The following is a 21490-nucleotide window of genomic DNA, read 5'->3' as shown; positions in this document are numbered from 1 at the left end:
TGTATTAATTTTCTTTACTTTTATGTTTGTTCAAGTGTATACCATATATACTTTGTTATTCTTTGTATGCTTACATTTTTATATCCTTGCATGGAGCAACTGTAACAAAGTCAATTTCCCCCCGGGATTAATGAACTATTCTGATTCTGATTCTTAGGATGGGAAAAAGCAAAAGCATGCAAGCCTGAAGAATGACAAGAAACTACAGATGTCCAAAAAGTCCAGGTTGGCTGCAGCTAACGGTGGAGGTACACAGCCCTGCATCAGCTCCTTCTTCAAGACCGTAAAAGAAGAAAATAGTTAGATTTTTTAAAAGTCCTGCAGTGTGCATTTTCATGTTTTTACATTTCTGAAGCTCCACTTTTCTTCTCTGTTTTAAAATTTGCATCTTACCATTGCTATTTTGTAAATGACTTCATGAGAATAATGTATTTTTATGAATTTTCTTTGTGAATTTTTGCTGTATCATAAAGCTGTATAAAGTCATTTTATATCGCTTGCACCAAATGTAGGGAGGGTGGGGAGTGGAATGAATGTTTATTGCTATAATAAAATAAAATAAACTGTCTTTGGAGTTCATTTACAACAAATACACCAGTCAACCTGTTAAAATTAACATCTATATGATCTCAATTTTATATTATTCATACCAAGTCATATATTTACTGTAGTCAATTTTCTTGGTTCTTTGATTACTCAGGTTGGAGACAATGTGTTCCACATAACAGTACATCATCTAGCTATCAAATGGTCACTAATGGTGTGCCACAAGGCTCAGTTTTAGGTCCCACTCTTCTTACAGTTTATATAAATATTGTAGGTCAAAACGTTCCAGACGCCACCTTGCATCTCTATGCCGACGACACTTGTTTATTGCAGAGCTAACACAGTTGCCACGGTTTTCCAGCTTCTGCATTTGACATCATTCATCATACATCATTTGTCGTCATTATCTGCATCTTTTTTATGTCTATATTCTGATTTACCTCATTTTGTATTTTGCTTTGTGTTACCTGTTGTTTTGTCTGTACAGCACTTTGGTTGGCCTTGTTGCTGTTTTAAGTGCTTTATAAATAAAGTGGTATGGTATTATTCAGTCAGACTTATTCCATCTCAAGCTGGTGCTAAATGCTGACAAAACCAAAGGGATGTTGTTTTCCAATAGAAAGTCAGTGCCAGCTACTCTTCCTATATCTCATCCATGCATAGTGTTCCTATTGTGTTTGTAGTCTTACAAATACTTGGGAATTTTGGTTGATGCACATCTCTCTTTTCAACCACATATTGAAAACTTGATAAAGAAACTGAAATTAAAACAGGGTTTCTTTTTCAGAAATAGATCTTGCTTAACTCTGAATGCCAGAAAACACCTTAACCGCTACCTTCCTACCAGCCATTGACTATGGTGACATTATTTACATGAATGTCCCTGCCAGCTCCTTGCAGATGTTGGATGCTGTCTACCAAGGCTAAGATTCATAACTGGTTGCAACTGCTGTACCCATCACTGTACTCTATACTCCTTAATCAGTTGGTCATCATTATCTACACGTAGGCATTCACACTGGTTCATCTTAATCTATTAATCTCTCTTTGGTCTGCTACCTTCTTATATCTCCTCCCAGTGGTGTAGTCTAGGCGATACGCGGGTATACGGAGTATACCTACTAGAAAAGCTTAAGAATTTCAGTATACCCACTTAAAAGTGCCCAATAATACATGTCATATCATTAGGCATGTGTCATGATACATTAAACAGCAATTAAACGCTTCCGTAACAATCTGTATGCAGCGCTTGTTTATTACATTCACTTATCCAGCGAATTATTGTATAATTCTGTACTTACTACTTAATACTTGAACATGTTTCGCTTTGATACTGTTTTATAAATTCTATAACATGTTTTTAATACAAAGCCAACCATTGTACAAAGTTTGTTGTATATTTATTCAGAGAATAAGAGACATTTGGAAATGTTCACTATGCTTAAAAATCAAAATAAATTGACCATTTCATTGTACTAACCAGTGTACTTTGGTTTCTAAGCACAGTATACCCAGTACAAAAATGTAGACTACACCACTGTCCCCTCCCACATGTCACATCGTCAGTGCAGTTACAACGTGCGCTCTCAGGCCATCATTACCTGCAGGGTTCCTTCAGTGCGGACTGACCTTGGCAAAAAGGCCTTCTCCTACTTTGCTCCTGCAACATGGAACACCTTGCAACGGGAACTGAAGTTGTCCACCTTAATTTCTTTAGGGGATTTTAAACAATTGATAATGTCAATAGAAAAATCAAATCAATGTTCTTTCTTTTTCTTATTTCACCTTGTCTTACACCCTGATTTATTGTTTTAGAGCACTACTTTTATTTTAACAGCATTTTTACGGTAGTTTATTATTATTGTTGTATGTACTATATATGTTGTCTGGAACAGGTCCCTCTTATAAATGAGTCCTCGTGGCTCAGTGAGACTAAATGAATAAAAATTCTACGTTAAACGAATAAATGAGTGTCGTGGGTAACAGCGCCCTCTAGTGCACCGGAAATGCCACTACAGATGCCGGCGAGGAAAAACTTCTGCGAACACAGGAAGTGATGTCTTCAGCGTTTTTCCCTACTTCTAACATTATTATAAGTTAGAAAGTCACGGCTTTATTTAAGTAGACACTTTCTTCAGCACATTTCTTGTGCGCAGGGTGTCCTGTTTCCGCTTCTTCCATATTTGGTCCTGCTGCTCTGTACATGTGGAGTCTGTGACCAAAGGTTTTCGGATCCTGTCACTGAAACTGGTGGTGACCCAAACCACGGGGTGAAAGGAAAGTAAGTGGCAGTGAGACGATTTACCTGTAGTGTGTTTCCTTGAGTCAAAGTAAAAGTTTGCTGTCGTGTTCCTAGATGGCTTCAGTGTGGGAAAGTCTCGTGTCTGTGCACCAGAGGATAGTGCAGAATGGAGGTAAGAGGTCTCTGTCATTCATTCATGTTTTCAGTGCAGAACAGCATGTTACAACACAGTGGGCTCACTTTATGAAGAATGCTGAAAGAAAAACGGCAAGATAAGTAAATGGTTCAGTGTTTCTCATCAATGATTGTGTCTTTCATTCATGAATTAGTTAGAACACATGGAAACAGCTACAGAGTGACAAAATAGATAAACCTACTGGTTCAGAGAAAGCTCTGTCTTTGTCCCTGATATTTATTCTTGACAGTTTTACTCATGTGCATTTAGCAACAGATAAGATAAAAGAGAACTTTATTGATCCTGCAGGTTTCCACCTAAATATCTTCTCTATGGCTCCACGCTTGTCTTGTATATAATATAATAATAATATAATATACATATTTGTTTATTTGAAGACCAAGGCTAGTCCAGGGGTCTGCAATCTATGGCGGCTCTTTCAAACTTCGACCAAAACTGACATAAAACTGAACTTTATTGGTTGTTATAACAACAATTAAAAGGGCTACTAGTTTTCCTGTAATTTATTTAGCAAAAAACATTACAAGGAGTAAAGCGTACTCACTTTCACTTTATGCTTTCTTCAAAGTAGGATATGTAATTTTTCTACAATAATAAAAAAAATCACGTAAGAATGCATAGTTTATTTTTTTAGTTTTTAGAAACTGGGCAAAAGCTATATTATTTTATCCTTCTTAACAATAATCTCGTCTTTTATTTTGTCTTAGAATGTAAAAATAACAATAAATGTAAAAAAAAAAAAAAAAATCATTAGATATTTTTAGTTTTATAAAATCACCCCTACTGTCCAGAAAAGCGCCCTCCAACAAATTTAAAGTGGCCTGTGGGCCACCAGTTGATAATCCCAGTTGCAGACCCCTGGTCTAGTCTAATGTAGGTCATATAGTGGTTTGGGCTGGGGGCTTTATTTGTTAGAGCTGCTTGTCAATCTGAGGAACTATCGCAGTAAAGTTTATAAACCTTCACAATGTGGGATAGCAAGTTTAAGTTTTATTTTATAGTTTGCAATAAGTACCTTAGTTTGATGTATTTGTCATAAATTTATTTTCAGAAATGGAAATCGTTTGTGTCTTTGTAACAGGCTGCCAATAACAAAGTGCCTAAAAATCCAGATTACGTTTGTTTCTTTGCTAAATATTTTATAATGTCTCAACACAACTCTGGGTTATGTTCTTTAACTTTATCAGCTTATTTATGTCTGAATGATTCAAAGCTTCGAGTTAGGTGGCTTAACAAACAAATAAACATTTCTCTAGTCAGGAACTTTACTGAAAATTAAGAGGAAAATCAGCCCAAGTCCAAACAAAATAATAAAAACCTTTGTAAAACCTTAAGAAACCCTCCAAAAATGTTACTCAAGACCATTACAAAGAAAATCTGACTCCTTCGAAGCAAAACGTGAAGAAACGAGGAATGGCTTAAGACTTTTGCACAGTTGTGTATATTCTTCGCAGCCTCAGAAGAGGAGACGAGCTGCAGATGAACTCTCTGTAGTTCCTGCATGATTACTGCTGTGTGGCTCGTCACGTGATTTACCAAACAGCCACCGTGACAGAGCAGAGTGAGGAATGTGACACAACATCAATGTTTTCCTCAGCAACAGTCACAACTTCTACTTTGTCACTTTCTTCTTTAACGCTGATGCCAAATCTCTCGTGCGAGTTCGTTCACTGTAGCAGCCCCTGCAGAGAACAACCAAAAGAAAAACTCGTTATTTTTACCCACGTGGGAGTGTGAAGAACCGGGACCTCTTTTCTTGTTGTTTGTGAATTCCCACTCTGTTTTGTTTTTATAAGCATGTAATGTGTGGAAAGTTGAAGTGAAATAGTTTACGTCTCCTGTGATGTGTCTGACTGGAAGCCCTCTCATCCCTCAGACAAGAGGACCGACCCCTGGCTGCTGGTCTTCTCCCCAGTCCCAGTGGCTCTCATCTTCCTGGTTTACCTCGGAGTGATCTGGGCCGGGCCCCGTCTGATGAAACACAGGGAACCTGTTGACCTGAGAGTGGTTCTGATCGGTTACAATTTCTCCATGGTTCTCCTGTCTGCATATATGTTCCATGAGGTACACGAGGAAGTAGAACACACAACTTTTTATTTTCATATTTATTTTAAACAAGCAAAGATTTGCTGGCATGAAGCCTGGCACATACAAATGAAATGTTTGTGTTTTATAGACATGCTAATGTTTTATTTATGCAGGTGATCTTATTGAGACGTGAGTCTTATTGTCATTTAAACAAATTAACTATCATAATTAAACAAGTAAATAAATATTACTTGGAAAAATGTAAATAAAATTAAAATCAAGGTCGTCTTCTTTTGAAAACTGCCCTGATTAATCTTTTGACGTCAGCATATACTGCACTTGTCATTTTCAGTTCAATTCAGTTTATTTATTTAGCACCAAGTCACAACAGAAGTCGTCTCAGGGCACTGAACAGAAACATTCATGTATAAAATAAGTCATCAGAAATGTTCGTATTTAAAAATAATAATTTAATATTATTTATCTGAGGAGCAGACTGCTTTGAGTTTAACTCCATCGCAGACTCTCATTCTGAGCAAGTATGAAGGTGACAATGGAAAGGAAAAACTCCCTCATGAGGAAGAAACCTTTAGCAGAACCAGTTCAAGACAAGCGGCCATCTGCTTCGACCGGCTGGGTTTGAGAGGAATAGATACACAATCGCAGAACAAGAATCGCATGTTAAGATAGAAATAGTATCAAATGAAAACTATTCAATTTTAACAATTTATTTAAGGAAATGTGGTTAATTTGTCCACCAGTAGTCTAAGTCTATAGCAGCATAACAAGCCAACCCTAACTATAAGATTTTTTAAAAAGGAAAGTCTTCAGCCCAGTCTTAAAACTGGACGATGTGTCAGCCTCACGGACAGAAACTGGAAGTTGGTTCCACAAGAGAGGAGCCTGATAACTGAAAGATCTTCCTCCCATTCTGCTTTTGGAAACTCTAGGAACCACAAGTAAACCTGCAGTCTGAGAGCGAAGTGCTCTGTTGGGAAAATATGGAACAATAAGATCTGTAATATAAGATGGAGCTAGGTTGTTGAGAGCTTTGTAGGTTAGAAGTAAGATTTTGAATTCAGTTCTGGATTTGACAGGGAGCCAATGGAGAGAAGCTAAAACTGGAGATATATGATCTCTCCCACTAACTCCAGTTAAGACTCTAAGTCTCTGGCAGCAGCATTTTGGATCAGCTGAAGACTTTTTAAAGTATTTGGACACCCAGATAATACTGCAAGAGTCCAGTCTACACATGACAAAGGCATGAACCAGTTTTTCTGCATCATTTTTAGGTAAGATGTTTATAATTTTAGTGATATTACGCAGGTGGAATTAGGTGCTTCTAGTAACGTTTTTAATGTGGGGGATAAAAGACATGTCCTGATCAAAATAACACCAAGATTTTTAACATTAGAGCAGGAGGACAGATTAAGGTCATCCAAGGAGAGTGAAAGATTGAAAAATGTATTCCTAAGATGCTCAGGTCCTAAAACTAAAACCTCAGTCTTGTCTGTGTTCAAAAGCAGAAAATGTAGGGTCATCCAGGTTTTTATATCTTCAAGACATGCTTGTAGTCTAAGTAGCTGATTGGAGTCATTGGGTTTCATGGACAAATATAACAGTGTATCATCAGCATAACAATAAAATTTATCCCATGCTGTTTAATAACTTTACCTAATGGAAGCATATACAAGGTAAAGAGTATTTTCACTGAGATGTGGTGCAAAATAAATAATTTTGATACAAAACAAATGCTTTAAAATGTCATTTGATCTGCAGGAAACTTCAACTTGAAGTTTTTGTTAATTTGACAGGCATGTCAGCCAAGAGTTAATGTTCTAAAACACCGTTAAAGACGAAACAGCTCACCAGTGCAGTAGGTCAAAGACATGGAAACATGAAGAATGTGTTTGGTGGAGGTTTTAAGGAGGAGGTCTTTATAGCAGCTGTAAAGAAGCATGACAGTATAATGTCATGGTTAGGGCTGCTTTTTAAATGACTTTCATTTATCAGCTCTTCATTGTGTCCAGAAGTGATAAGAGATGATGTAAGAAACGCTCAAACTCAAGCTGAACGTTGTTTTTATAGCAGTGGACTCTCAATCTTTAGTCTATTCATGGAAAAATGTCAACTATTGATATTCTGACTGCTGAAAAATCTACATTTTCTATACGTAGATCCTACTTTAAAGAATCTGATGTTTTTATGTGAAAAGCCTTAACTACTCATGTCTGCTCATCATCGTTTCGTTATTTTCAGTTCCTGGTTGCATCCTGGCTCTCAAACTACAGCCTCCTCTGTCAGCCTGTAGATTACAGCTCCAGTCCGCTGGCGATGAGGGTAAGAAACTCTTGGGTCGTTAAGGTCTGACGTTTTACAAGCTCCACAAAACGTATCTAAACGTAAAAGGGGATTTTAACAGCGCACTCGGGTATTAAATGTTTTTGGACACTCCTCATCTTGTCTGTGCAGATGGCCAGAGTTTGTTGGTGGTTTTTCTTCTCGAAGGTCATAGAGCTCAGTGACACGGTTTGTTCATCATCAACGTTCCTCTGGGTGTTTGTAAAAATGCAAAGTGTTACAAACTCTTCTTTTGTCACGCAGCTGTTCTTCATCTTGAGGAAGAAGAACGGTCAGCTGACTTTCCTCCATGTTTACCATCACGGTACCATGATCTTCAACTGGTGGGCGGGAGTTAAATATGTGGCTGGAGGACAGTGTAAGTTAAACAGACTAAACCGATCCTGTTAAATTCCTTAAAGCAGCACAGGCTGAAGGGCTTTACCACAACATTCTATTATAAGGCTGGTTTGACTAGTCTAATATCTTACATGGCATAACTAACCCTGTTGAAACTCAGGTGTATTATGGTTCAGTCTCTGAAAACATTCTCTTGTCCTGCCCAAAACTTCTGATCCACTCAAGATAGTTTACTGAAACTTCGTACACATATGCATCATCACTAGACGGAATGTCATGGACTCTTAGTCACCCCAGCTCTAAGGTCAAAGGTCACAAATCAATGTCATAGGTTATACACCGTCTTTGCTAGTTTGCAGCATAATGTGCTATAAGCAGTACAGTAGTCCCTCGCTACTTCGCGGTTCGACTTTCACGGACTCGCTCTTTTGCGGTTTTTCCAACGAATGTCAACCTTAATATTACTCACGTGATCGGGACGGTACAGGATAAAAAGTTAACGGGAAAAAAAAAAACTTCAGACAGGTGCTGGCATTTTGTAGTTTTCTTTCAATAAGCCTACACTGTAAGGCTACTCAAAGAACTACATTACCCAGAAGCCAACAGTGCTTCTGGCCTCTGCTTTCTGACAAAATGGAGGGAAAGTTTGCAGCGCAAAGTCAGACGTAACGATCTATCTCTTAAGTTCACAGAACTGGCAGGAAAGTTGCAAATAATCCTTAAGCTTAATTATCTACATGCACATCAGCCTGGACGGGGCGGTGGGCTTCGTCGCTGCAGGGTAGGTCTGCAGAACCAGAACCAAGCTGCTGGTCTGCAGAGCTGGTGAGTCAAATTTTGCAGTACTGTACAGTACATATACAGTACATATGTTGTTAATATATATATATATATATATATATATATATTTATATATATATATATACATACATACTAAAATAAATACAGCGTTTCTACTTCATGGTTTTTCACCTATCGTGGTGGTGCCTGGAACGTAACCCCCGCGATATTTGAGGGACTACTGTGCTCTTGTTTAATCTTATGTATTTTGTTTGTGCACACACCTGTATTCAATTTTACTTTTGTTGCCAGGGGTTCTCAACCCTGGTCCCTGAGGAACACCACCCTGCATGTTTTACTTGTTCCTCAGCTCCAGCACACCTGATGTGAATGAAAGGGTGATTCACAGGCTTCTGCTGAACTCAAGGAACTAATTAAGTCACTGAATCAGGTGTGTTGGAGCAGAGAAATAACTAAAACATGCAGGATGGTGTTCCTCAAGGACCAGGGTTGGGAACCATTGGTTTATGCATCCTAATTTCACGTTTATGTAGTGTGTTTTTTTCACATGCACATATGATTATTGTTATTTTTTTTGTATTTGCATTTAAATATTAAAAAAATATGAAAATTATATGAGCTTTTCCACATGGTGCAGCATTCTTCATCGGCCTGGTGAACACCTTTGTTCACATCGTCATGTACTCTTACTACGGACTGGCAGCAATTGGCCCTCACATGCAGAAGTACCTGTGGTGGAAACGATACCTGACGTCCCTGCAGCTGGTGAGTGAGTATAAGCGATGGGTGCACAAAAACAAAGTGCTCATTCTGATCTGAATACTCTTTTGCCCCTGCAGCTGCAGTTTCTTCTCTTCCTCCTGCACACGGGCTACAACCTGTTCGCAGAGTGCGACTTCCCCGACTCGATGAACGCGGTGGTGTTTGGGTACTGCATCACCCTCATCATTCTCTTCAGCAACTTCTATTATCAGAGTTACTTTAACAGGAAGAAGCAGAAATAAGGTGCAAACAGAAGAGGAAGTATCAGCTGGAGGTGGACGATGCATCCTGCTGCAGTATTTGGTTTGCCCACCAGAGGGCGCAACCTGCTCACAGTCTGCACCTTTTTCCTCTGATGTGAGCAAAAACAAAACAAAAAAAAAACTTCAGTTCAGCAGTTATTTATTTCTGGAACTGGGAAAAGACAAACATTCAAATGATTGCTGTAAACAAACTGTACATTTATACACATTAGAATAATATTAATAATAATAGAAGGTTGGTTTCTCTGCATTATTGCAGGACAACAGAGACAAAACTCCCAACAAAGTTAAAATCAAAAAACAAAAATCTTTTTTTTTTTAACACTGCTACAACATCACAGCAAAATGATATATTCTTTTCTACACTTCGGTCTAAAACAGATTGGTAGATGTAGATTAGAGATTAAAAATTCAACCAAGAACAGGAGTTTGTAGAAACTGACATTCACACGTTCAAATGATTGTACTGTCAGAAGGTCGTAGCACCAAATGAACAAGTTGATTTTATTTTTTTTATATGAGAACTTTGCCAAGTAAGTTAATTAAATGCTCCATTTGTCTAAATTCAGTCAAATACTTTTCTTTAATTTCTAATAACAGTTTGTATGGATGTTCTTATGGTAAAATTTTAAAGACTGATATTTGTTTCCAGCCAGACGAAGTCGTGCCTTTAATGTAAGTCAACAAAAATAGAAAGTCAGTGCAGCTGCCCTTAAATATAGGTTTTCACATTAAATATACTTCCTTTAACTCTTGCTTTCTCCTAAAACTGGATCATTTATCCCAAAATTTTATATAAAAATGAAGGTTTGTTTGTAGGCAAATACAACAGGTGAGTCATGTTTTATTATTTAAAATGTATTTAAAGAATTACTATTTAGAAACCAACTTCTGTCTAATGTAACATTCATTTAGCTGTAAATACACCTTCGGCTTCTTGTTTATTTGTTGCGTAGTATGGTTGATTTAGCTGCGGGTGCACAGAGCAGAGGAACCAGTCGACGGTGAGCTGTCTCGGTGAGAATTCAGAGCTGATGTGTAGAAAGTCAAAGTTCACAGCAGTTTCTGTGAAGTGTCCTCCTCCGGCGCCGCTTCATGTCTCTGTGTAGACCGAGGACACGTGGCTCAAGCTGCGGTCGAAGCTGCCCACCTGGAAGAAGACGCTGTCCTCTGGGCTCAAAGGGAACTGGCACCCGGTGCCTCCCTGCAGCTCCTGGGTCAAACCAAACCCTGCAGCAGACACGATGAAGAGCAGTTCATCTTAATGCTTCAGCTAGATATGAATGATTTTATTGTCCAGAAAAACTGTAGAACTGTTCTCACCTGCTGAACCGGTGCCGCTGGTCGGCATGTGGAAGCCGTTGTGCTGATGAGAGGTGTAGGCATGAGAATCTGGGATGTGGACACCACCGAGCGTCTGCTCCATCCTGTAAGAGTCTCCAAAATGGAAGCAGCTCTGAAAACTGGCTTGATATTCTAGGAAATGAGGCAGGATGTAGAAGAGTGGGGGGGGGGGGGGGGGGGGGAAGAAGCCAGACTTGATCAGCTGCCACCAGCATCTATGGGTGATTGTTCCCAGTGTCTGCACCATCCAGCTCAAACTGAATGTGAAGTTCAAATTATGACAATGCTATATTTGTGCTAACTCTCCCAGCCACATACTGCGCTCCATTTGTCCCCATAGTCCCCGTTTGTACTCGGATTCAACCACAGGAGTCTTGATAATGGCAACCAAGCCTTTCTTGGAGCACTTTTACGCAACTCCCTGACCACAGTCATGGTTAGAGAGAGACGTCCATGTGTAGGTCTTTACAGGGAAAACAGTGTTTAGTGCATTAGTGGGAGAGGGGAAAAAAAAGCTCTGGAGTGACAGCTAAAGCTGAAAGAAGCAGCTGAATTCATGAGCCAGCAGTTTGTTGGGCAATTCTGCACAAGGTTTCCAACGTCTTCAATACGCATTTGGAAAACACTGCACGTGTGCAGCACCGAGGTGTATTTAAGTAACTGTCATAGCGAGGGCTGTGTTCAGATGTGAGTAAATCACCTGCCACAGGAAACTGAAGGGTAGGTTGAAACAGCAATGAGCACCTTTACAAGATTTGCTGGAACAAGTCCCATTAGTGTTTGAGTTAGCCTTACCATCGTTGGCTGACTGATGATAGTGAGGGTAGGGCTTGTGATGTGGATGGACGTGCTGTTTTTCCAGCAGGGGAGCAGGAGGAGTAGTCGTCGTCGCCTTCATGCCAGGAGACACGAGGGGGCCCGACGATCTGCAAGGAATAGATCAAACACATTCAAAGGTCTTTAGTACAGTTGCTTCATTCCTGAAAGTCTTAAAAATGTTCTAATAAAATGCCTCATGCTTTGTGATGTCTCAATCAAAGTAGGAGCTACAGGCTCGACTGCTCACCGCATGATTCAACATACCCATGGTGGGCTTCCCCACACAGAATGGACCTCATACTAACTTTAAGTCAACAAACGAGCGCACATTAAAGTGAACACGTACACTGGAGTACAACGGCTGTAACGTGTGGGTTTGTGGCCAAGAGGACAATAAAGCACAATGATTACACGCACTGAGGTCATTTCAAAGGTCATGTTCAATTATCCAGGTAAAAAAAAAAAATCCAACAATCCTCTGGACGGTTTCTTTTTTGTTGAGACGTTTCGTCCTTCATCCAAAGGATTTCATCAGTCTGAGGAGCCCCAACAAACTGAGTCCCACAAACAGCAGCTTGTTGAGATGTTTTACATCAAAACTTTGATGTTTGGAGCCACTTTGGCTATGGCTGCCTCAGAGGAGTTGACGGGGGAGAGGGCGGGCCCCAGAAACCATCTTATCACCATCAAACTGGTTGGTCCACTATGGGAGTGTGCTGCTTGTGGGACTCAGTTTGTTTGTGGCTCCTCGGACTGATGAAGTCCTTTGGACAAAGGTCGAAACATCTCAACAAACAAGAAACCGTCCAGATGATTTGTTGGGCTGAGGAAATTAAATTTTACACCACATATTTTTAACGTGTTCACTTATCTCACAGATTTGTGAACTATATATTTTTTTCTTTAAAGCTTAATTTTATTATCATAAATGATTAGATTGTTTCCTCTGGTGTCAGATGCTGTGCAGCTGGAAGGATTTTTACTGAAACTTTTCTACATTTGGACATTTGTTATGATGTGTAACCATGACAACAAGTTTTTTTTTTTTACAACTGGGAGCCTCTGATTACCATCTCAAAGCTCAAATAATGTCTCAACTACAGCCCCAAATTTCAAATGAGTTGAAAAGGAGGTGCCGTAGATGCATTCCCATCTCCCTGCTGGTTGTGCTCGAGTGCCTGACCACTGAGATCCTGGAACTAGCAGGAAATGTGGCTTGTGACAGAAGAAGGACCGGGATCGTCCCCTGGCACCTGCAGCTGGCTGTCCACAGTGACGAGGAGCTCGGCAGGCTGCTGGGAGGAGTGGCCATCGCTCTCGGAGGAGTTCTGCCTGACATTTGGACGATCCTGGAGCCCGGGGGAACCGAGAGTTCAGCTGAGTCTGGGTGGACGGATTGGACGGCATCTGCGGCCATTTTCTTTGGATCCATTGTGGAACGGACCTTTACAATGATCCTTCCTGCCTATAGCCATCAGTATAACATCTCTTAATGAAACGAGGATAACGAGTTCCAACATTTAATTTCCCTTTGGGATTAATAAAGCATTTTTGAATTGAATTGCGATGCAAGCAAATCTTCTACCTTCAGCCCTTGCAGTGGATTTTGTCACGTTTAGAATGAGCAGCTTAAAAACTGTAGCTTGTTTGCATCTGCCACTTTCACTTCACTTTTTAAATAGCACAAGTGTAAAGATAAATGTGCTATAAAGAAATATTTGTATGTTTGGGTTGTTTGCTAGAAGCTAAAAGTTTTCCAAAACGCACCTTTGACAAATATAACCAATTTAGATTAGAAGCATAAATGCAACGACAATGCAAATTATATATAAAAAATTTCACCTTTTAAGTATGAAAGTTTAAAACATAACCTTGCAACAAAGTGTTTTTAAGCTGCTGCAGTAAAAAAAATAAAAAAGGCTTAAATCAAATTTATGATTTTAACCATATTATGATGAAGTTACATACTCTAAAGCAGTGAGAACAATGTTTAATATACACTTCAAAACATTAACGCAAAACTTTTCAGAGAACTAAACTTAAATTTAGTGATTATCTTTCATAGATGACATTATTCCAAAAAACAGGCTCCATACCCAGATTCTTGGAATCAAATTTTTTTTTTTTTTTATTGAAGTCGGCCAGTCATCTTTCCAAATATTCAGCAGCTGCTTACATCTGCATATCAGGAATGCCAGCACGTAACCTGCCGCTGTGCTGCAGAGGCATATGGTTTGCACTAAGGGTTTAATGAATGATGACAGAGTGTTGTTGGAGGTGGCTAAGCCCTTAGATGACCTGCGGTATGCATGAAGGAAGACGTCCCACCCAGCACTCAAAAGAGCTGGCAAGACGTTTGGCAGAAAGGGGGAGTTAGTAATGTCATGCATATTTCAAAGGAACTGCAAGAATTTGTTGTTAATACAGGATTTATTGTAGTTTCATGTAAAATACGGCCTAAAGCTTCCAATATTCCTGCTTTTATCAATGGAGATCATTGTAAAACTACCAAAGGGTTTTAGTATCCAGTGGCTTGTTTATGCTTGTTTTCTTCGCCTGTTTTCTCACTTAAATGGATTCCTTAAAATGTACTTGCTCAGATTGAAACAACTGGTTAACTTTGAGAGTTAACATGATCCAAGATGGCCGTCACAGCTAATAAACCACAACAAACAACAAAAAAAGCTGTGACTCAGTCATTTTTACAGCTCGTTTGGTGTTATAGCTGAGCATCATCCCCAAAATGTATTTTATTTAAAAGGACAGTGCACATTAATCAATTTTCCACAACTATGAATGTGCCAGAATTAGCATGTAGTTAAATTTAATCTCCTAAGCAGATAAATGAAAACAATTGACAAATACAAATGACTAAAACAATCCAAAAAACCCCCCCAAACATCACACTGTATAGTTAAAATAGACCCATTTCATGAATGAGTGCATGGCTGATTTTCTTTGAGCCAAATTTCAAGTTTATTTTTAAAAACAAAATAATTGTCACAGTCTGATATTCTGACAGTTCGTTCCTACATGTGCTCCTCTAACTGACGTCACTTTATGCCTGGATTCTGTTCTCCGTCTCGCTTCAATTTATCGTCTCCTCTAATCTGAGATCTGGTGTTTATTCTGGTTTTACACTTCTGGATTAAAGAGTTTAACGACGGAGAGCAAGTCCATTTAAAACTCTAAAAACAAGATTTGGATCACTGAACACTGATCATTTTCAAAGTCCAAGGTCATAAACTTATGATGACTTATGACTATGGTACAATAGTGAACATGAAATTGTCTGTCTAAAACTTTGACTGTCTTTTTAAAGAGTTTCTAGGGTTTTAGCACATTTGCTGTTGTATGTGACCAGGTCGTAAGACAACAAGATAAATGAGAAAAACATCGTTGCATGTGTGAAGGTGTCAGCTGACAACTCATTAGTTGTCAGTTATAATCATCAACATTAAAAGAAATAAACATTTGACATATATCAGTCTGTGTGTAATGAATTAATATAAGATACAAGTTTCACTTTTTGAATGGAATTATTGAAATAAATCAACTTTTTCACAGTATTCTAATTTTATGTCCAGCACCTGTATAAGTTTAGCTGCTTGTGACGTAAGACAAGTAGGGGTGCACCGATTGCAGTTTTCTGTCCGATCACCGGTTTCTAAAAAGTCTGACCTGCCGATTCAGATCTTGTTTTATAAGCGACACTGTCAGGTGTTATGTCACAATGCACCTTCAATTTTCCAATATTATTTTGTTGAAAAACATACCCTTGAACAATATCCTAGAAACAATACAGTCAACCTGGCCATGAGGTAGTGCTCTGAAATATAAAGGAAGTTTAGACAATTGCTGTTAAAACTACAAAAACATAAAAGAAATATCTGTAAAATCGGTTTCTCATGCAAGTATCGGCCGATTTCCAAAATTCCCAAATCAAGGAAATTGGGGCTGATAATTTATCCGCCCCGATTTATCGGTGCACCTCTAATAAGATGAAAATCTGCCAAGTTATATTTAATTATATTAATAGTCTTCTTAATACGTTGCCTAAAAGTAGATTTGAATCAAGATACTTGAACTGATCCACCACATCAAATCTCTCTGTTCACATGGTCTTCGGCTTGCCGGCATGAAAAAAAAAACTGTTTTTTGGGGGGTATTCAGATGTAGGCACGAGTGTTGAATCCAGTGATACACGTACCATAGTTGCAGATAAAACATTAGCTGCTTCCTGTGCTGTCAGTCTAAGCACTAACAGACAAAGCTAAATGTTTAAATTTTGACATGCGACAGGCGATAAGTACTCCTTCAAGGAATTCTGCCTTTTATTTAAAACATACTTTCATGCAATTCATCACATTTTGAACGTTTTTTATGTACCTTATATAAAGCAGCACGGTTAGAACAGAGTTTTCCTGATGTCCCATAAAATATGTCTTCCTTCCTACTTGTTTTTGAAATTGCTTCAGCAGTTTAATTTAACACAGACAGGGATTTCTGTAGTGCCAATTGGTTTGGCAAATCGTTAAAAATTCAAATATAAAGTTGTTGACTAACTTGGAGAACACTTAGTATTTGCAACTTTCTCCTTGTGATTGTGAAACAATCTTGGTATCCAAGTATTTAAATAAAAACATGCACTCGATTTTATATCTGGTGCAATAAACTGGGTATGCCATTCGTGTGGCACCTCGAGCTCCATCCCAGAAAAGATTGCTGTTAGCAATCTTTGCTAATCCATGTGCTGGCACGGGCCCAGAGCGTAACCATGTGTTCCTGCAGAGAGCAGCGTTCCCTCGGGAGCTGCTGTCAGCACAAACTCAGGAAACAGTTATACTGTTCATATTTTTACAAGCTGCCTCTATGTGCAGCTAAAGTGAATCATAAGCTAATAACTGCCAGCTGCGGCTGGCTAGTTTCACTAGCTGCTAGCTCCTCAAGCTCAAGGTGAATATTTCAAATGCCACATTAATCTGCCCCCTGAGATTTAGCCTTAAAGGTTGACCTTCCCCGTCTTTGCTTTTTTCTTTACCTACTCATGTTCTATTGTAATATGACACAACTATTTGACAAATTGACAGAATAATCCCTAAAAATTGAGAAAATAAAAGAAGGCTATATGATTTATGGACATTTTATAAAAGCAGAGTGGGTCAAGAGTGGAAAGAGAATATGTGCCCTGTGCTATACGTGTGTTTTGTTGCAAAAAGGCCGTTGTAATATGAACCATTGCTTGCAATGCTTTGTGTTACTGCAATGTTGATTCATGATTAAAATGATAATGTTTATGCAACCTGAAGAAGATGGGGATGCTATCTGAAGCTGCCTCGAGGCAACAGATTTCTGGAAACAAAAAACATCTTGTAATTATACTATTCATTACAGTAAGAATAATAAAGATTCTTGAACTTATTCGGATGAGAACAGCATCAGTGCTTGCTTCCAACGTTTGTTCAGAAACATCCCAAAAATGTCTTATTAAACAGCAGCTGCCCATGAAGTCTGAATGTAGGCGTGATGAAGTGGATGTGGAGATTCATGAACAGTTCTTAGCGGATCCTCGTTCATCTTTCCTTCACCTGCAGCACTAAAATAAGACCCTATAAAAAACCCGCAAAAGCCCCTAACTCTTCTCTCATCCCCCCTTTGTAGCCAACCTTTAAGCCCCCACTGATGGATGACAGAGGCTTCTTTGGCACAGATTGGTGGGAACACTTCTGTTTCTGGTTAGCAAATTAAAACGGTGTTGGAGAGATGGACAAAAGCATCTTGGAGCATGCTAAGCTAAAGCTAAGCCAAGTCTCTGTGTAAAGAGCACAACCAGTGATCAGAATATTTTTCTTTTACCCCTAAGATAACTCCATCTTTAATCAATACCCTGCATAAAGGAAGTGTGTCAGTAAATATTTTCCCTGACTGGACCATTTGTGCTAAACCGATGGCCACAAAACGAGTGACTGGACCACGCGCGACAACCTCAGAAATGTTTGGTTTACAAAACTCAAGCTCTTTGCAAGATAATCACTTGAAGGGAGACAGTGCCGAACCATGAAGGACCCCATTCAAAACAGGAACTCTTAATGTAGCACTGTGCTGCAACTCTAATTCAATTAGCCTGCTGAGGAATCAAACCACCTCAGACTAATATTTGCAGACGGGCTCAGATATCAGTGTACAGGTAAAAGAAGCAGCAGCCTTCCCCCCCTTTCCAATTTTAATAACCACGTGTAGCTGCAGCAGTGAAAGACATCATTTACAACCCATCGCTCCCAGTTGAACAGCTGCCTTTATGACAGGAGCCCTACATACACACAACTTGTGCCGCAACGATTACCAAATCTATTTCAACTGTCATATCTTAATATTAGCCTGAGCAAAACAACACTTGTGTCTGCACAGGAAAAAGAGTCCAAATGGCCCATCTGAGCCAGAGTAAACACATTTAGCGATGAGGTCAGAGGCTGCCACACAAGAGGCAGGTCAAGTTTGATCATTTTGTCTAAACGTTTAATGTCCTGCTAAACCGTTTGGGGGAAAAACAAATGTAGTGCTGATGTTGACTTTGGCAGCAGCCCGAACACTCAAGGTTTTAAAACGTGTAAATCAAACACTTCAGTTTTGACCTAATGAAAGTGGACGTTTTCAATGCTCGGCAGGCTGTAGGCTGTTGCCACGACTTGCGTTCTGAGTGATTGTGCGATAAGAACCTTACTTTGTGTGCACGTGTGTGTTTGGTCAAGGTCAAACATCTTGATTTGACCAAATCTGTAAATTTGGAAATTGCAGCAGTTTTATTGGTGTGTTGACAAAGATGTTGAGGATTTAAGTGGGGAAATGAAGATATAGGCCTACATGAACAAGCGTGATTACTTATTTGGGGATTTAGGTTACATATGTAAGAAAACTAGAAGATTCTCACCAAACACAGCTATGATCGTATGTTCCTCATCAAGAAGCCAAAGCAATAGTCTCAAATCCAACATGTCACCCCTTCCTGTGTAACTTTGTATCCCCTTACTCAGGTCCTTTTCACTTTCCATGCCTATCTTCACGCTGGTAATTGTGCATGCTGTTGAGAAAAAGACCCACAGAAACCGCAAGGTAATTCTGACAGGGTTCTCCTCCCGCTTTCAAAGCTTGAAACAACACACCATCTTCCAGATGCTCGCAGGCCACTCTGAAGCCTCTCTAAAAGTTTACGCCGCACCGGCCTGCTGCTGTGTTTGTGCTGGATGTCAGACGGTCTACCAGAACCTCACAATCACAAGCAATCATGTGCGTTTCCTGGACTACTATAGGTAAACTCACTCACACACAGGGGCTGTATTCACAGCTCTTAGAGCAAGAAAACCATCAAACCTCATTCTAGTATACGTCTGTATGGTCTCAGCGGTTATGTACACATAGACACCCAAAGCGTGCACCGCAAATTTAAAAGAAAACATGATTTTATGTGACACAATCATTTTTGCAACACACAATATCGGACATTCAGTTCCATCCGCTCTTTCTCAATGTTATTAAACCATAAAAAATGTTTTTGCTTGCTCCCTCCCAGGTTTTAGGCTCATTGCTTTGTACTTTACACTCTCCTGACGACATTCAGACTCCGCAACGCTGTTGTGCCGGCTCTCTGGGGAAATCATGGACGCTAATAGGAAACATGCTATCTGTCACACACACACACACAGATGCAAACTAGATACATGAAAAGAGCTGCTAGCGTCTTTTAGCAGCACAGTTGGATGTCAAAGATCTGCAGGTTTTGTAGGTTTTATATTGAATAATTGGAATTGATTATCACTAGTTGGACAGTATTGTTTTTGCCCGAGTCTGTGTGTTTTTGTATGTCTGTTACCAAAACATCTCATGAAACACTGGTCATATTTTAATGCAACTTTCAGAAAGCAAGGTTTCGTTTGAGCCGGATCTTGCGGGAACAGGATGCAGGAACTCTCTTATTTTGACAGGGTGTGTTCCGGTAACTGTTTGCTTGGATCCAGTAACTCTCAGGCTTACTACGGTAATAATAAAGTTATGAACAAATATGACTTCCTTGAATGAATAAAACTTATATTGGATATGTAGACTGAAAATATTTACATAAACACTAATTTTAAACACAACAGCCACTTACGAGCTTCTTAATATCACATACGAGCTGCCTTTTCAAGTAAGCATTTCCGCCTCTACACTTAAAATAATCTCTGCCATTAAAGAGTGGTGGGGGTGAGTGCCATGCTAACCAGGCAGTCGTATGCAATGCAGGAGCCCACAGGAAGCCGCCATGAACAGACGGAGGAGGCGCCTGGAGGCACGTGGACTCAGAAAACAACGAGCAGGACAGTGAAGTCAGTGGAGAAGAGTCGGGCTCGGAACCGTCAGGTAAGGGGGAGGATGCTTGACAGAAGCAAAGTGTTTACAAATGTAGGTAAACGACGTAGATGTTTAACAACCTGTTAAAATACACCAAAATGCAGGAAATCTTATTGACTTAATTCAAAATTTTCTGGGGGTGGATGACCAGCCCATCCTCTATTTGCGTTCAATCATTGATTGGTTTCCAAATTAGGCTCTGTCAGAAAGTAACCACTGGATGAACATCTAAAATGGAACAACTTGTGCAAAAGTTTGGTGTGCTAGCAGTTGTGTTATCTCCAACACATTGAGACTTTACACATGTTGTGAGATCTTGCGTGAGACTGAACATGTACACTTTTCAAGGTTTGCCCAAAACTACTACAACCCCAGTATTTCTCATCATAAGATGATTTTAGATTATGTGGGTGATATGTATTCCTTCAAAGAATATTGGTCTGTAATTGTAAAGATGAGTTTTGCTAATAATGAATTTTTTGCTCTTTTTTTAAACTTTGTTTATGCAGTTGCATAAGATGTTGCAGCAGTGGGATTACTTTAAAATTGCCTTCATGTGTTCTTGTTTATGCAATTCTCAAAAATACACATCATCTTTTAAGACGCTTTAATAAATACTGTTTTCTTTTTATTTGTCATATGATGAGGGACAATAAAACATGAATGAGGACAGTAGATCAGAACAATATGTGCTATTTGGCAACTTTTTCTAGTTGCAATAAGAACCTGTAGAAGATAAAATAAATGATGCTATCAATGCTTTGACAGCTTCCTTTTATTAAAGTGTGAATCATGTTTGGGTTAAAAAGAGGCAGTCATATGTCATATTGTTTGCATGGTGACCAGCACTGACCCTTGTTTCATATGGGATTAGAGCTTCAGTAGGATTTTATTTTTATTTTTATAAAGTTAAACAGAGGTGAACAATAAGGTTTGCTCTAATGATCTAATAGGGTTCAGTCTGGAATCAGGATGATAAGATGAAAAACCAGAGGGTGAAAACTGTATTATGTATTACAGACATCTTAGCAAAGAACCAAATTAAACTTAGTCTTTAGGCTTTTTGTTACCACAAAGACTTATACTGTTCCCATTTCCTTAGGAGAATCAAAAATTAATATTATCTAATAAACATAAAAAAGACCAACAAGGTGAAGCCCAAAGAACTACTGGTTGAATTATTTACACAATCATCTAAAGATTATGCCTCATCAAGGTACTGTATCAGGTCTTTGGATTTGTTAATATATATGATAATCGTCTCAGCAGCAAAACAAAAAAGAGAGAGAGAGAGAGAAAAAACATCCAGATGACCTGACTGAACATGGGGGTTAAGGGCCTTGCTCAAGGGCCCAGGGTGGGACGAATGAGGGTGGGGGCAGGTGTGGGTGCTTCACCTACCCC

General features: G+C 39.2%; 3 protein-coding genes across 3 annotated transcripts in view; 2 read left to right on the top strand and 1 right to left on the bottom strand.

Annotated features, from left to right (window-relative positions):
- mutyh (mutY DNA glycosylase) overlaps positions 1-304 on the top strand; it is a 6212-nt gene extending 5908 nt beyond the window's left edge. Inside the window, exon 15 of the mRNA XM_037674756.1 lies at positions 158-304. Within this exon, the coding sequence (XP_037530684.1) occupies positions 158-304 (147 nt within the window). The remainder of the gene's footprint in view (positions 1-157) is intronic.
- Positions 305-2902: 2598 nt separating this feature from the next.
- elovl8b (ELOVL fatty acid elongase 8b) lies at positions 2903-9517 on the top strand. Its single transcript, XM_037674755.1, has 7 exons — positions 2903-2960; positions 4861-5048; positions 7272-7352; positions 7485-7541; positions 7617-7731; positions 9151-9278; positions 9353-9517. The coding sequence occupies exons 1-7, from the start codon at positions 2903-2905 to the stop codon at positions 9515-9517; spliced, it is 792 nt and encodes a 263-aa protein (XP_037530683.1).
- Positions 9518-10601: 1084 nt separating this feature from the next.
- Positions 10602-21490, bottom strand: part of LOC119407446 (zinc finger protein GLIS1) — a 105206-nt gene continuing 94317 nt past the window's right edge. Inside the window, exons 8-10 of the mRNA XM_037674271.1 lie at positions 11678-11808; positions 10862-11014; positions 10602-10768 (exon numbers count right to left, since the gene is read on the bottom strand). Coding sequence (XP_037530199.1) covers positions 10632-10768; positions 10862-11014; positions 11678-11808 — 421 coding nt within the window. The 3' untranslated portion in view covers positions 10602-10631. The remainder of the gene's footprint in view (positions 10769-10861; positions 11015-11677; positions 11809-21490) is intronic.

The sequence above is a fragment of the Nematolebias whitei genome, chromosome 3, assembly GCF_014905685.2.
Source record: "Nematolebias whitei isolate Nwh7 chromosome 3, NemWhi1, whole genome shotgun sequence".
NCBI lineage: Eukaryota > Metazoa > Chordata > Actinopteri > Cyprinodontiformes > Rivulidae > Nematolebias > Nematolebias whitei.
The sequence above is the reverse complement of the archived record's forward strand: the minus strand, read 5'-3'. Positions and strand labels throughout refer to the sequence as shown.

Excerpts from the sequence above, each read along its gene's own strand:
- elovl8b (XM_037674755.1), top strand. The coding sequence starts at position 2,903 with ATGGCTTCAGTGTGGGAAAGTCTCGTGTCTGTGCACCAGAGGATAGTG. Across the intron at positions 2,961-4,860 it reads GAGGATAGTGCAGAATGGAG|ACAAGAGGACCGACCCCTGG; the intron begins GTAAGAGGTCTC and ends CTCATCCCTCAG. Across the intron at positions 5,049-7,271 it reads CTGCATATATGTTCCATGAG|TTCCTGGTTGCATCCTGGCT; the intron begins GTACACGAGGAA and ends CGTTATTTTCAG.